This window comes from Lampris incognitus, chromosome 4 (genome assembly GCF_029633865.1).
Source record: "Lampris incognitus isolate fLamInc1 chromosome 4, fLamInc1.hap2, whole genome shotgun sequence".
Lineage (NCBI taxonomy): Eukaryota > Metazoa > Chordata > Actinopteri > Lampriformes > Lampridae > Lampris > Lampris incognitus.
In genome coordinates this window covers 31,016,269-31,031,198 of record NC_079214.1, presented here as the reverse complement: position 1 = coordinate 31,031,198, position 14,930 = coordinate 31,016,269, and the positions used below count along the sequence as shown (strand labels likewise).

General features: G+C 44.1%; 1 protein-coding gene across 4 annotated transcripts in view; it reads left to right on the top strand.

Annotated features, from left to right (window-relative positions):
* esrrga (estrogen-related receptor gamma a) overlaps positions 1 to 14,930 on the top strand; it is a 105,138-nt gene that overhangs the window by 18,277 nt on the left and 71,931 nt on the right. For 2 of the 4 annotated variants that reach the window (XM_056278497.1, XM_056278496.1), the window contains exon 1: positions 13,187 to 13,604. In XM_056278497.1, the coding sequence (XP_056134472.1) occupies positions 13,193 to 13,604 (412 nt within the window). In that variant the 5' untranslated portion in view covers positions 13,187 to 13,192. Of the gene's footprint in view, positions 1 to 13,179; positions 13,605 to 14,930 lie in introns of those variants that run through there. The other 2 variants (XM_056278494.1, XM_056278495.1) reach the window with 2 other exon arrangements.

Below are 14,930 nucleotides of genomic sequence, written 5' to 3'. Positions count from 1 at the left end.
TTAAGACCATCGAAATGCCTTGTAATATCAACAACAAAAAAACTTGTCTGTTTTAATTTATGGAAAGTTCCTGGAATGGATGAATAGTACAGTTACTCAGCAATCCTTGACTTGTTTTTGGAGATCTGATATTTTCATTGGACAGCAACAATATTATTCCTTTTTTTATTTGCTCCATCAAAGAATAGGAATGTGATTAATGTCATGCAGCCAGGGTGCATGAGTGCATGCGCACATGCACATCACACACATACACACACACACACACACACACAATCAACCTTCGCTGTAAACTGAGCCCAGTGTAATCATAATGATAAAGCAGATTGCCTTAACACACAGATGGACCTCCTCAGCACTGTGCATGCATGTGTGGGTGTGTATTTGTGAGTGTGTGGCAGTGTGTGTGTGTGTGAGGGTGTGTGTAAGTGTTTATGTAGACATCGCTGATTGGATTGCAGATTTATAGAAGAGGATTACTGCTGGCGAGTGAGAGAGAAAGATCTGGACAGAGAGAGAGAGAGCCGAAGAGAGAGAAACTGGAAAAAAAGATAATAAGAGAGGAAGACAAGGGGTAGAGAAAGAGATGAAGTGAGATGCTGACAACTCACCTTTCATTAACTTCCAAGCCCTAATAGTCAGTCATGGTACACACACACACACAATAGTGTAACGTGAGTGCAAATGAGAAATTATCATTTTCGACTATATTTAAGTCCTTTGAAAAGTTTTTTTAATATAAGTGAGGAGTGAGAGTAGAAAAGCTATATGAACTAAACATGGGTGGAGAGGAGGAGGAGAGACCTGAGAAAGAAGGGTAAAGAGGGGAAAAAAGAAGAGTTTGACTTGTAGAGAGATCTCTGGGGTTTATTTTGAAAAGTTGGCTTAGCCAACAAGTCAAATTACCAAAGCAGCAAGGAGCACTGAATCCAAATGAAGTAAACTGTAAAGGCAAGAAGAGAGAGAAAGAGAAGAATGAACAGGAATTAAGAACGCACAGATGTGAAACCAGAGTGAACGGAGAATATAAAAGTATAGAAAAATCGTAAAACATATAAACGGAACGAGAACCATAAAAAGGGCTGAATCATAAACAGTCGATTACAGGGATCGACTGTGTGCAGACAGACAGAGACGGACAGAGTCAAACAGACAAAAGCAGGCAGACAGAAAGAAAAAGACAGAGACAGTGGGCATTCCAGCAAACCTGATTATGACTAGATGTGAATTAGATTCCCTAACAGATGGTCCAGGGGAGAGGCTGAAAGGTGCTAGAGCCAGCAAATGGGGGATGGCAGGGACAGAGATGGTGAGGTGTTGGGGGGGGGCAGGAATGCACCATGGGAGCAAAGGAGAAATGAAGGCTGGATAGGTTGGAGACAAGAAGGTGGAAAAGGGAGGGAGAGGAAGTGTCATTACCCAGTTGCGTTCTCCGTTTCCCTCATTCTGTGCCTCTCCCGTTCCCAAACTCAAACCCAGGCTCTCTCTCTCTCTCTCTTTTTCTCTCTTTCTCTCTCTCTTGCGCTTTCTCTTGCACTGTCTCTCTCTCTCTCTGTCTTGCCCCCCCCCCCCACATACACACACACATACCCCCCCCCCCCCTTCGTCTCTGATGGATAGGTGTAAATCAGCACAATCCTGTTGTGACAGCCCAATTTCCCCAAATCTGATCTGCTTAAAGAATACAGCTTTGGCACTCCACTCACTTTGCTCGCCTGTCCTCTCCTCCCCTCTCTCCTCCTTTCTTCCTCACAATCCTTCTCTGTTCCATCGTTCAACTCCCTCTCCCCTCGCCTCCTCAAATCCAGCGGGCTCCACCACCATTTTACAGCACAGTTATTTGGTCCTCTCTATCTGTCTGTCTCTTCCTCTATTGCTCTCTCACCCCCTCCCGCCTTTCCTCCCGTGTCACATTTGAAAGGCCTGTCATATTTACTAGAGTGGAAATCCTCTTTCACCATCTGCTTAATAAAATGTGTTTTTAATCCGACTCGGGTATGTTTTTTTTCAACACTTGTTTTATTATACTTATGTGCAATTTCATTTGATACAGCACCTGGCCCAGTCCTTATCTCTGTGTATCTGGCACCGTGTGTGCGTGTGTGTGTGTGTGTGTGTTGAGGGTTAGAGAGTAGACGGCATAAAAGAAAGACAGGACCGCAGCAGATTGAAGAAGTCCAGGGTTTATTTACTTCAAACAAACACTGCACTGTACCTGAATGCACAACAGTATTTGTGTGTGTGAGCGTGCATGGGTGTGTGTGTCTTTAGGGTTCAGGGAGAGTGTATGAAGGGGTCATTGCACCCCTAATGCTCAGAGATAACACTGCTAATCCACACAGACACGCACACACAAACACACACACACACACATAGAAAGAGAGCAAGATAGAGCGAGAGAGAGATGAGCATTACGACTTTGATCGAGCGACCTTTCCTTTATAAGCGCGCAAGTCTGCAGCTTATGTCCCCCCCTATACATCCTCACAGCCGTTTCCCCACAACACCATGAATATGTGCAGGGGGAGAATGTGAGAAAACATCCATACCAAATCATTGTTTTCTCCACAGATTCTTTGACACATCTTTAGTCGAATAGTTGTTTTTTCTTACTGCAAAGAAATTCCTCCTTGTTGTAAACACGGAGAAGAAAAGAGGGCTTATTTCATGATTTCATTTGATCAGGTGGTATAATTGGCCTTCACTCTCGATCCCTGAATCCTGGGCGGTGGAGCAAAAATACAGTCTCCCCCTCAGGGAACGGGGAGGGAAAGAAAACAAAACACAACACCTTTTACGAGTACGTGCATCCAAGCTTGCTGGTCCACCAACCAGAATCTGTTTTAAAACTCAGTGTAAACCAATCTGTGTTTCCGCCTCGTGAAGAAACCGTTTTATTTCTGCAGTGCGGGGGGACACACACCTTTGTTATGTCTGCACCGCCAGCACAGGGTTTACCGGATAGAGTTGAGATGTTGAGGAGGCTGGAAGCGGTGTTTCTAGGGAGGACCAACAACCTTTACAGATACGATGACACATGGCAGATAAAGAAGACAGTAAGAGAAAGAGGGCGGTAAAAGGAGAGACTGAGAGGGGTGAAGGGAGAAAGAGAGAGATGAGGGAGAGAGAGAGAGAGACATGGTGACAGAGATAGTGCCTGGCAGCAACACACTTATCAGCTACAGCTCCACACGAAAATGACCTACATCATCAAGATTCCCATCTGAGAGTGGGTGGTGCGCACGCACACACACACACACACACACACACACACACACACACACACACATATACACATACAGCTGAGTATCATCTCACTTAGGTTGTGCAGAGCTCTCCCACTGAGCCCCAAACAAGCACAGGCTCTTTCTTCACAATATCTCGCTTAAAAAAAAAAAGCCCACACCAGCGTGCCACGTGATCTCAAATAAAACATTTCAAGTCATCAAGATTTTGTTTGAACAACCCGTAGGTACGGCAGGCCGTGCATTGATTTGAGAGAGGGGGGGGGAGTAAAGGCTTTCCCAAACCATTATTAATAGGATCAAAACAAACATAGAGTCAAAAAGACAATCAGGAAAAAAGTAAACAAAACAAGAAATGAGTACTGTTTGGAGCAGAAAGGTAGCAATGAATAGAAAAGAGGAGAGGTGAAGGGGAAGTTTTAATTCAACCTTAGTCTGAAACAGCCTGTTGGAAGACATGGTGGATTGATATTGATATGACCAAGGTTGAACATGCCATTCCTTAATAGCAGCAGCAGTGTGTGTGTGTGTGTGTGTGTGTGTGGGTGGGTGGGTGGGTGGGAGGGTGCATGCATGCATGTGGGGTGGGGGCAGATAAGGAGAAATCAGGGATGTGCAGTGGGATATGGAAATATAAAAGTTGTGTATAGTTGTGTGTGTGTGTGTTTTAATGTGTATACAACCATGGACGCATGATATGTCTCAGTGCACCTGCGTGTGTAGATTCATGCATGTTACGTTGTTTTTAAACCCCTCAAAAGTCTGCCCCACTCTCATTTAATGCCATTAGAGTAAAATTAATTATCTCGCTCTGCTCGGCCTGTATGAATTCACATCACACCTATGCAGCTCTGCATGAATGTACGGATGTTTGGGTGTGTGTGTGTGTGTGTGTGTGTGTGTAGGGGGTGCTATATATGTGCAGCACATGAATACTCTTACACACGCACGCACCCAGAGAGAGGTGCACAACAGACACACACAAGCAAAAAGACACACAAATACAGACAGATACAGACACACATTTCCTCCCCTTTCCCTGTCTTTATGGCTCGACAGCCCATTGGGCAGAATGTGTTTTTGCCATTATCACATTGATTATATGTAATCAAGGGTTTATTCTGCAGCCAATGAAGTGAATTACAGGTTTGCTGCCCCACTAACACTGTAACAATTGATCTGCTCCCTGGCGTGTATGTATGTGGGCGAGAGTGAGGGGGTCTGGATGTGCGAAAGAGAAACAAAGAGATCGCTCATATTTGTCTTCGTATGTGTGTGACAGAGAGCGAGGGAAAAGAGCGAGAGAGGGAGCACTCAGTAGGAGGCAGAGTGGTTTAGACTGACTGCCTCTGTGGGTATTATTTTTTTCATTTCTTTCTGTCCCTGAAAACAACTATAATCATCCAGACACTGAGTCTATGGAACTTAAACACACATGCAGACACACACACACACACACCTTCTCTTTTTCTTTGTAAAAGCAGTTGACAACACAGAAAATTATACTTCTGCAAACAATGGACAAGACAACACCTATACACAATGTACATACGCACCTTTCAGAGATGGAAACATCATGTGAAATATAGCCTCTGCAGCGATTACAGGGTTCAGGCCCACAGGCACATATTACTTTTAGAAGCTGCTGAGGCCTCTGGCAGTTCCCAAAGTAGGAAGTAGGAAGGAAGGAAGGAAGGAAGGAAGGAGTAGGAAGACCACATTAGATGTCCATGTGTGTAGATGCACTGATGGGTAGACAGACGGACTGACTTACTTTGAAGGCACTGCCTACAAGGGTGAAGTGATGTTGTTCAAGATCCATGGTCAAGAAGGACATTTTCCTTCCTGGAGATCCAAAGGAGTTGAATCAAGTGCAACTGGACTTGGTATATATCTGTGAAGACGTTTCGCCTCTCATCCAAGAGGCTTCCTCAGTTCGTGCCTTTCTGACTAGACCAAGCTAGTCTGACTGGCTGGTAGGGGGTCGGTAAACATCGGAACACAAAGAGCCATGGACATCAATAGCTCTGATAACGACTCCAAAGAGGATAAATTCTGAGTCTCATCACCAGCCAGTCAGACTAGCTTGGTCTAGTCAGAAAGGCACGAACTGAGGAAGCCTCTTGGATGAGAGGCGAAACGTCTTCACGGATATATACCAAGTCCAGCTGCACTTGATTCAACTCCTTTGGATAACCATGACCTGGATGAATGAGAACATTCAAAGACATCTTCCTGGAGATCGTTTATCTCATGCTTCTCTTCCACCAATCCGGATCTCTTCATGATGGTGGTCCGACACAGGTTGGAGACCGCTGATGTTTGTAGGTCTTCATTTCAAACCCAGAAAGACATATTTTCTTTGCTATTTCACTCTGACTTTATTCCATAACAAATTACTTTGCGCTGATACACACGTGCGCGCACACACAGAGCCTTACACCGGGTGTGCATGATTTACTGTACAACATTTCGCTTTCTCCTATGTGTGTGTGTGTTTGTTTGTGTGTCTTTTTGTTGTTTCACATGCCCCTGAACTTTACAGTAGATAGGAAATGTTTCTGCTATAACTCTTCACCAGCCCAGCAGTAACCCACTCCCTTGGAATCGATGTGTACAAGACACAAATCCAGCGTGTGTGTCTGTGTGTGCGGGTGTGCGTATCAAGCGAGCAAGTCAACAGGCAGGTTCAACAGCCCTCTTCAGATAGAAGAGAAGGCTGAACGGCGAATAATATAAAGGAGAAAATAATATAGATGGAGAAACAGAGCAAAGAAAGGAAAAGTAAATAGATGAGTGTGGAGGGCTGAAAAAAGCAATTCAATATTTTGATGAAATCATCCCTTTCATTTGACTATGGAAATGTAAATGGATTTGCCTACTTTTTCCGTCCTTGCCTCCTCTCTCCATTTTTTAACCTCGATTTTCAATTTTCCTTCCTTACCCCATTTCTCTCTTCCCTCCATCTTCTGCTTTCTCCTCATCCCAAAGCATTAGTGGTATCTAGATAGAATTGTAAAGGTTTTTTTTTTTTTTGCTTATTGGACTATGTGTTCTTATCAGTGTCGAGAGCACAATGCTCAGTGTGATGGAACGGTATTAGCCAACCCACGTTACCTACATTGTCAGCACTTCTCCTTTCTCACTCTCTCCCTAGCCCTTCCTTTGCTGCAGAATTCTGTATAAGTTTGCCATTGTGTCCCTACACCAACGAAACTGCTAAAAAAAAACAACTTAAGAATAAAATTTCTGTGTGAACATACATGGGCGTGCACACACACACAGATGAATAGTCATTACCATTCTTGCAGGATGTAAAATACTTCACATTACAACATGCAATGCCATCCATAACAATGCCCTACCTCCAGGTCAGACTCTTCTCTTTTTTCTTTTCTATTCCCCTTCTTTTTCTCTTCTCTTCTCTTCTCTTCTCTTCTCTTCTCTTCTCTTCTCTTCTCTTCTCTTCTCTTCTCTTCTCTTCTCTTCTCTTCTCTCCTTCCCATATTCCCCCTCTCCTTGCTTCCCCCACTCCCAAACCCTCCTGTCTGCTACTCTTCCATTTCCCTTCTCTTCCTCCCTTTGCATCTTTTGTCTTCCTCTCTTTGCTGATGATGAAACATTTCACTTCTACGTCTGCCCCCCTAGAGGAGGACATTTCAAGTTTGGAGGTGTTTAAGGATCAGTGAGTATGTCTGTGGCTGCTACAGTATCTAGCCAGCTGACTGGACAGCGATTGTATCTAATAAGCGAGTGAGAGGAAACACACGGAAAGAAAGTGGGGAAACAAGAGCAAATAGGTGGCAGAAACAGAGATTGATACAGAGAGTAAGAGAGCGAGTATGGGGTCTGATATGATGATTGTATATTTTGTCCCTGCCAGTTGTCAGGACATCAGCCCATTGTTCTAATGACAGCTTGTCATAGCACGGTGACTCTCCTCCCTTCGAAATACTCCTTTCTTTCTTTCTGTCTTCCTTTCTTCTTTAAATTTTGAACAGATAAACACAAAAAGAAGGGGGAGAGAAACAAAATGACAGGGATAGAGGGGGAAATGGAGTCAAGGCGAGTTGGTAATCTCTGTTGCCTCTGTGTATGTGGGTGCTGTAACTATGTGATAACCTGGTTTTGCCTGCTGGTGTGTGTGTGTGTGTGTGTGTGTGTGTGTGTCTGCGCACGTGCGTGTGTGTGTGCATTTATTTGTCTTTTTGTGTAGGTGAGTATGTCCTCCCTCAGCAAGAGGCAGGCAAATGGGTGTGTTGAATATTTGATGTTTGAAGGGACCGAATTCTCTCCTTCGTGCTATTGTTCAGGCTGTTTGTGTCATGTGTTAGAGAGTCTCATATTAAATAAAAGGTACATGCAATTTATGTGCAGTAAAGAAAATATCATTTAAATCACTGATTTCTTCCAAAATTACATATGGTGTGCAATCACTGTAACTGCACATTAACTTGCATGTTAGCTGAGAGCATTCACCGAGTGGTGCATGGTGTTGTGCTGTAGCCATGCTTCTTATACATTCTAGCCCATATAATGTGAACTGACCTGAACAAATAGTCAAATGATAGTGTCAGACCAAACAAGAATTCTTACAAAAAAACATGTTTGTGTCACCAGCAATATTCACACATCATCAACGAAGTTAATTAAAGCTTGACAATATGCAAAATATACATGCATACAGACATACAAATACTCTCTGACATATCAGGCTTCATATGAATATTTCCATCCCTTCTTTCTCTCTCTCTCCTCTCTCTCTCTCTCTCTCTCTCTCTCTCTCTCTCTTCTCTCTCTCTCTCTCTCTCTCTCTCTCTCTCTCTCTCTCTCTCTCTCTCTCTCTCTCGCTCACTCACTGACTCACACACACAATGTTCACTGTAAACTGAACCCAATGTAATCATAATGATAAAGAAGATTGCCTTAACCCACAGATAAGACAAATAAGCACATATATGTGCTGGGCAGTTTGACAGGAATAGACGATGACATCTTCTTCTGTTAGCTGAAATGAAGTCATTATCAGAAATTCAATTCATTCCACTATTAAATAAGAGTCAAAAATGATGAAACCAAAGGAAACCAAGAATTAGCATATCTTGTTATATAGACGTAATGACCTCCCTAAATAGGCACAGTTCTGCACAAATGACAAAGAATTGAGAGAAAAATAGCAGATTACATAGTTTCCTTTAGAATATGGGACAGAGCCACTGACAGAATACAAACCTTTCATACATCTAGAGGAATGAAATAGCCCCTTTATATTAGATAATCTAAATCGACACCTCTAACTTCTTTTCTCTAAGACATTAAGATACAAGTGACTGTTCACTTCTTTTTCATGTCTTTTATAATTCATTTAAAACATGCATTTCGTTCACATTTACAGAGTACAGGATAACAATTAAGTCTAAATCCCCAAATCTTTGTCCTCACACTGAATAAAGTGAAACGACAAGGTGACGATTTGTCTTTTTGTGTGCTGCCACCATCCCAGTAACATGCTCCCCGTGCCTTTAACCCAATCACGGAAACATAAAAATGTAGGGGGGGGGGGTTACAATCAAACCCTTCCTCTCTATAAATCTCTTTAACACATAAAAACATAAAGGGCTGATAAAAAAAGAGACCCAGCCCCTTCCTCCTTTTTCTGTTCTGTCTGAAGAACAGACAGGCACAATGAGAGTGCTCTTTCAGCGCTGAGCAGTCGCTATATAAGGCCATAATTATACTGATAAGATACATACATAAATGCATTCAACCTCTCGCTCCATGCACTGCACGGTGGCTGTGATTTCTTAATCTTCTCCCCTCTACCCCTCTTCTACGCACACATGTCTTCTTTTGATTCTTTTCATTTCCCCCCGCTTCCCACTGCCATTATTTTTCATTCATGAGCATGGACGGAAGGAGAGGGTGAGGGGGGGAACAAACAGGAGAAGGAGTATAGGGGAAAGAGATGGCGAAGTGAGTGAGGAAAAGAAAGAGAAACAATGTGAAGAGGTGAAATGAGGGGGAGGGAGTAAGAAAAAGAGGGAAATGAGAGAGGGGAAAGAGAGAGAAACTGAACGAAGGGAAAAGGGAAGAGAGCGGGAATGAAGAAATCATCTGAGATCTTTAGGCACTTAAAACTCTCACACTTAAAGGTACTCAGAGGGATTGATGGCCTGAGGGAGGGGGCAAAAAGTCCAACAAAAGACTAAAAAAAAAGATTAAATCACCACCATCACATTATCCTCTCAAATGGGTTGCTCCCCTCTTGCCTGTCTATCCCTGCAGGCTTTTCTCTCCCTCTGTTCCTCTGTTACAATATGTAGACAAACCTGTCTCCCTTTCTACCACTCCCTCAGCTTCCCTCACTCTCTACTCCATCTATCTATCTATTATCTATCAGTCTTTATAACTTGGTTCCTTCGCATTTCAGCCTGGACCGATGATGATGATGATGATGATGTTGGTAGCCTTCAGAAGATAGGCCGCCCAAACATCCAATGGTTTTATAGGCAGTGGGAGCCCATTCTGTTCCCACAGTGTCATACATCGGCACTCTTGCCAAAGTGTCAATATAAGACTTGCAAGGGTACCCCTCAGTGTCTGTATGAGATGCAGCAGGTTTTCCCCTAACTAACCCTAAACCTAATCACCACCGAACCTGTATCTCATTATAACAAAATGCCGATGTGACACGCGAGATACAGAATGATGCCTTAGGAAGGGAATGCATTAGAAGTGGTGAGTACCAAAGGTTGCTGTTAACTGGGGGGGAGGAAGGGGGGGATTGGAAATAAGAAAAGAGAGGTGGTTAGTGTCATTCAGGCGATGCAATAAATAGAAGAGTTAACTCCAAACAATATGCTGAATTCCTGGTAACAGATCAGTCAGGACTCTGAGTGCTCAGTGCGTATTAGTTTTGTAGACCCAGCCCACTCCTACATGGTTTGTCTGACAGCAGACGCTGGCGACATGTCATTGTACATCAAGCACATTAAGGTGCTGCTGCGCTTTCCCTGAGAACTGAACACACAGGAGTGAAACTGCCACCAATAATTTTGTCACACAGTCCTCATGCCTGCTATCACGTTCTACACCCAGCTCCCCACTCTGTCTCTCTCTCTCTGTCTCATCCTGTCTGTCTCCCCCTCTCCCTTTTGGTCAGTCCGTCTGCCTCTCTGCCTCTGTCTCTCTTTGTGCCCCTTAATATCTACTGCTACTACACCCCCCCCCCCACACACACACACACACATCTCTCCTCCCTCCTCCCTGTCAGGCTCTGTCAGGGTTTTATGGGTCCCAGCAGAATGAGTAGAATGGGGATCTTTTACAGGCCGGCTGTACTTTAGAAGCCCCTCGTTTAGCAGCATCCTGCCTTAATTAAAAACCCCTTTTGTGCTCTCTGCCTTTGACAATGGCGAGAGAGGGGGGTGAGAAATAGCGAGAAAAAAGAAAAAGGGAATGCAAATATAGAGTGCAAAAGAGAGGGAGGGAGAAAGAGAGAGAGCATGCCGACAGACAAATAGGTGTGGGCAGACAGACAGAAAGACAGATAGTTGGGGCAGCACGGTGGCCCAGTGGTTAGCACTGTTGCCTCACAGCAAGAAGGTCCTGGGTACGAACCCCAGGCCATCCCAGGTCCTTTCTGTGTGGAGTTTGCATGTTCTCCCCATGTCTGTGTGGGTTTCCTCCAGGTGATCCAGTTTCCTCTCACCATCAAAAGACATGTATGTTAGGATTAATACTCCTGTCTGTGGCCCTGACAAAGAACTGGAGTTGGTCCCCAGGCACTGCCCTGCGGCTGCCCACTGCATCTAGTGTGTGTACAGAGGATGGGTGAAATGCAGAGAATGGATTTCATTGTATGTAGGTACAGTGACAATAAAAGTATCTTCTTCTGATGATAGTAAATGGGGAGAGATAGGGGGGCAGGCATATAGATAGAGAGGTAGACAAAGGAAGGGATTAAGAGATATGGACATAGAGGAGATAGCTGTTAATTACAACTGCCATTAACAAGACACAGGCCGTCCTCCTTAGGGAAAGAGAAGAGAGGAGGAGGGAGAGGAGAGGAGAGGAGAGAAAGGTGTGAGTTTGATGGCGCCGAGTAGAAGAGGATACTGTTAAACAAAGCAGTGTATTATGACAGGACTTCCATGTCCTGTTTTTTCCTGCGTGTATGTGACGGAATGCTCCTCGATAAATGAGCATGTCCATTTTTTGAAGGTGTGTCTGTGTGTGTGTTTGTGTGTGTGTGTGTGTGTGTGTGTGTGTGTGTGTGTGTGTGTGTGTGTGTGTGTGTGTGTGTGTGAGTGAGTGAGTGAGAGAGAGAGAAAGAGAGAGAGAGAGAGAGAGAGAGAGAGAGAGAGAGAGAGAGAGAGAGAGAGAGAGAGAGAGAGAGAGAGAGGCTGCCTTTGGGATGATTGAGGAGCCAAGAGGCTGCTTACTGATTACCTTCATGTTGAACAAGCTGCTATTGACTGGAGAGTGACGGATGGCCAACGGCCCTTTGTGTGTTTGTTTGTGTTTGTGTTTCAGCGTGCATACACATGTGTTTGTGCGTGTCTGTCTTGGTGTTTGTGGGTGTTGCTAGAGATGTGTTAATGCTGTTTTCGTTTAACCCATGGCTCCCCTGGCTCCTTTTATCCTCCTTTTCTCTGTATTCGTTTTTCCAATGTCTGCTTTGTTGCTTCTCCACCCACCATCCTTTCTCTCCATTCTCTTTGCTTACCTTTCCATCTTTCATTTTCTTTTTAGCACAAACACATAATATGTGATGGATGGATTGTGTGTGTGTGTGTGTGTGTGTGTGTGTGTGTGTGAGAGAGAGCACATCAGTTCATCTGTGCATGAAAAACCATAAATTCATCATAGGATGTGACAGTGAGAAAATGAGAGGGTTGAGACGGCATTAGAACAAATGATTCTTATTATCGGCATGAGTGTTAAGACATAAGACACTTTATTTGTCATTGTACATACATACAACCAAATTCATCTCTGCATTTAACCCATCCTCTACACACACTAGAAACAGTGGGTGGCCGTGTACACTAGGAGCAGTGGACAGCTGCAGTGCAGTGTCTGAGGACAAACTCTTTTTTTTTTGGAATTTTCCCTCTTTTTCTTCCCGATTGTATCCGGCCAATTACCCCACTCTTCCAAGCTGTCCCGGTCACTGCTCCACCCCCTCTGCCAATCTGGGGGCTGCAGACTACCACATGCCTCCTCCAGTACATGTGGAGTTGCCAGCCGCTTCTTTTCACCTGACAGTGAGGAGTTTCACCAGGGGAAGTAGCACGTGGGAGGATCACGCTATTCCCCCAGTTCCCCCTCCTCCCAGCGACCAGGACACATACTCACATCCGGCTTCCCACTCGCAGACATGGCCAATTATAGCTGTAGGGACGCCTGACCAAGCCAGAGGTAACACGGGGATTCGAACTGGCAATGCCCGTGTTGGTAGGTAGCAGAATAGACTGCTATGCTACCCGCATGCCCCAGCTCCAGGTTATTTTTAGATGTTACTGAGTCTGCCTTTGGTTTGTTAGCCAGAGCATTTGTTCGTTTTTGTTTTTTTTTTTTTTTTTTTTTTTTTTTTTTTTTTTTGTTTTTTTTTTTTTTCATATACATAAGCTTTGATAAAATATTTGTGTTTTTTCTGTCCATGAGTAAAAAGTATGCTTGCTGACCCACAAGAAACAAAGACTGGCTGCCATCAGAACTAAAGATGTTAAGAAATAAAAAAGTACATTTCATTCAGTTGATATGGTCTCCACCTGCACAGTAAGAAGCAACATGTTCACCTCTTTATTGTCTGTTGCGCTGTATTGTGTGTCATTTTAATATTCATAAAAGTCTCATATTAACCTTTCCATCTCTCTCTCTCTCTCTCTCTCTCTCTCTCTCTCTCTCTCTCTCTCTCTGTTTTCTAAAGGCTTCTCTGCAGAATGTCCAGTAAGGAGCGCCACCTTGAGTCCAACTGTCCGTCTTCTTATATAAAGACAGAGCCGTCGAGTCCCGCCTCCCTGACTGACAGTCTAAACCACCACTCCCCAGGTGGCTCCAGTGACGCCTCAGGCTCATATTCATCCACCATGAATGGTCACCCCAATGGCTTGGACTCTCCGAGCCTCTACAGCTCCAACACGGGCCCCCTGGGTCCTGCTGGCGGCCCTGGATCAAAGCGTTATGAGGACTGTTCGTCTACCATCGGTGAAGATTCACAGATAAAGTGCGAGTACATGTTGAATTCGATGCCCAAGAGGCTGTGCCTGGTGTGCGGGGACATTGCATCAGGGTACCACTATGGAGTGGCCTCCTGCGAGGCCTGCAAGGCTTTCTTCAAACGTACCATCCAAGGTTGGCTTCCATTTTGGGCCCTCTTTCTCTCTTTTACTTTGTATTTGTGAGGGTTCCTCTATATCTTTTCATCTGTCTGTCTCTGTGTCAGCCTTCTCCAGTTGCAAAACTGAAATCTGGCCTCTTTTATTTATGTCTCCTTTTATTTCTGTATCTTTGTCGCTCTGTTTCCATCTCTCCCACCTTCTGTTGAAGGGTGCCATGCAAAGCAAGAATCCCCTCAGTAGAACAAAGGATTTCGGCTTTAAGGTCATTCTGAGGTGACCTCTCTGCTCCACACACACCCGAGCCTCCATAGCACATGTTAGCCCACCCCAGGACTAAAAGAGCCTCTAAATCGGTTTCCCTCATGGCGTTAATAACACACAAAACACACATGCATGCACACACACACACAAATCATTCTGAACACATACAAACACATACCATATCATACTCGCACAAAGATACACATGCACTTTGACCCTGATTCTGACATCCTTAACATATACTGTAAAATGCTGGCTCACTTGTCTTTTCTATCTGACTTACCCGTACATACACATGGATATTCAATCGCTGAGACACAACACAACCAGACGAAACACTTTCAATCCTAACCTTGACCTCATCTTAAGTGCTTCTCAGCAGCAAAGAATAATTTTCAGGTGTAGTTTGAATCCCCAGATTTAGCCACTAATGCTCAAGAGGCAGGATGTTTGACATAAGCCTTCTGTTTAGGTGATAACCTGCAGTCAGACTGGGGTCAGAGGTGGAGTCTAGGTGTCAGGGGATCAGGTCAGAGGTTACAGGAGAGAGGACAGATTAGTAATCCTGATGATGAGGACAGTACCAGGAATTATGCTCAGGCATCCTGTGTTTTATTTTTCTCTTTGTAGAGCTTGTATTCCTCCGCGTACCACCTTTTCTTAAATTACAGGCGTCCTTGACTCCCAGACTGATCACCTTTCTGCCCTTGTATTTACCTTTTAGGATTCAAATCAAGCAGTTACCCAAGAAGTCAGAAGTGCAACAAGTCAGTAAATGAAGTCAGTCAGTCATTAGTCATTATATCAGACAGGCAGCAAACCTGTGATGGATTTGAATTACAGAGAATCTTCCAAGATTTTTTCGAATTTGCTTTCTTCATATTTGGTTTATTATGCCAAATATGTGTGTTATAACCCTGTTAGTCAGCTAGCAAGCCAGTTTTCCCATCACTCATCAAATAGCCAGCCATTCACTGATTTAGTCAGTCAAAATAAGCAACCATTCATTTTTTGCCCATTCATCCATCCATCGTCTATGATTTCACTCATCTGTTCATCTAGTGAGTCATTGGCTTTG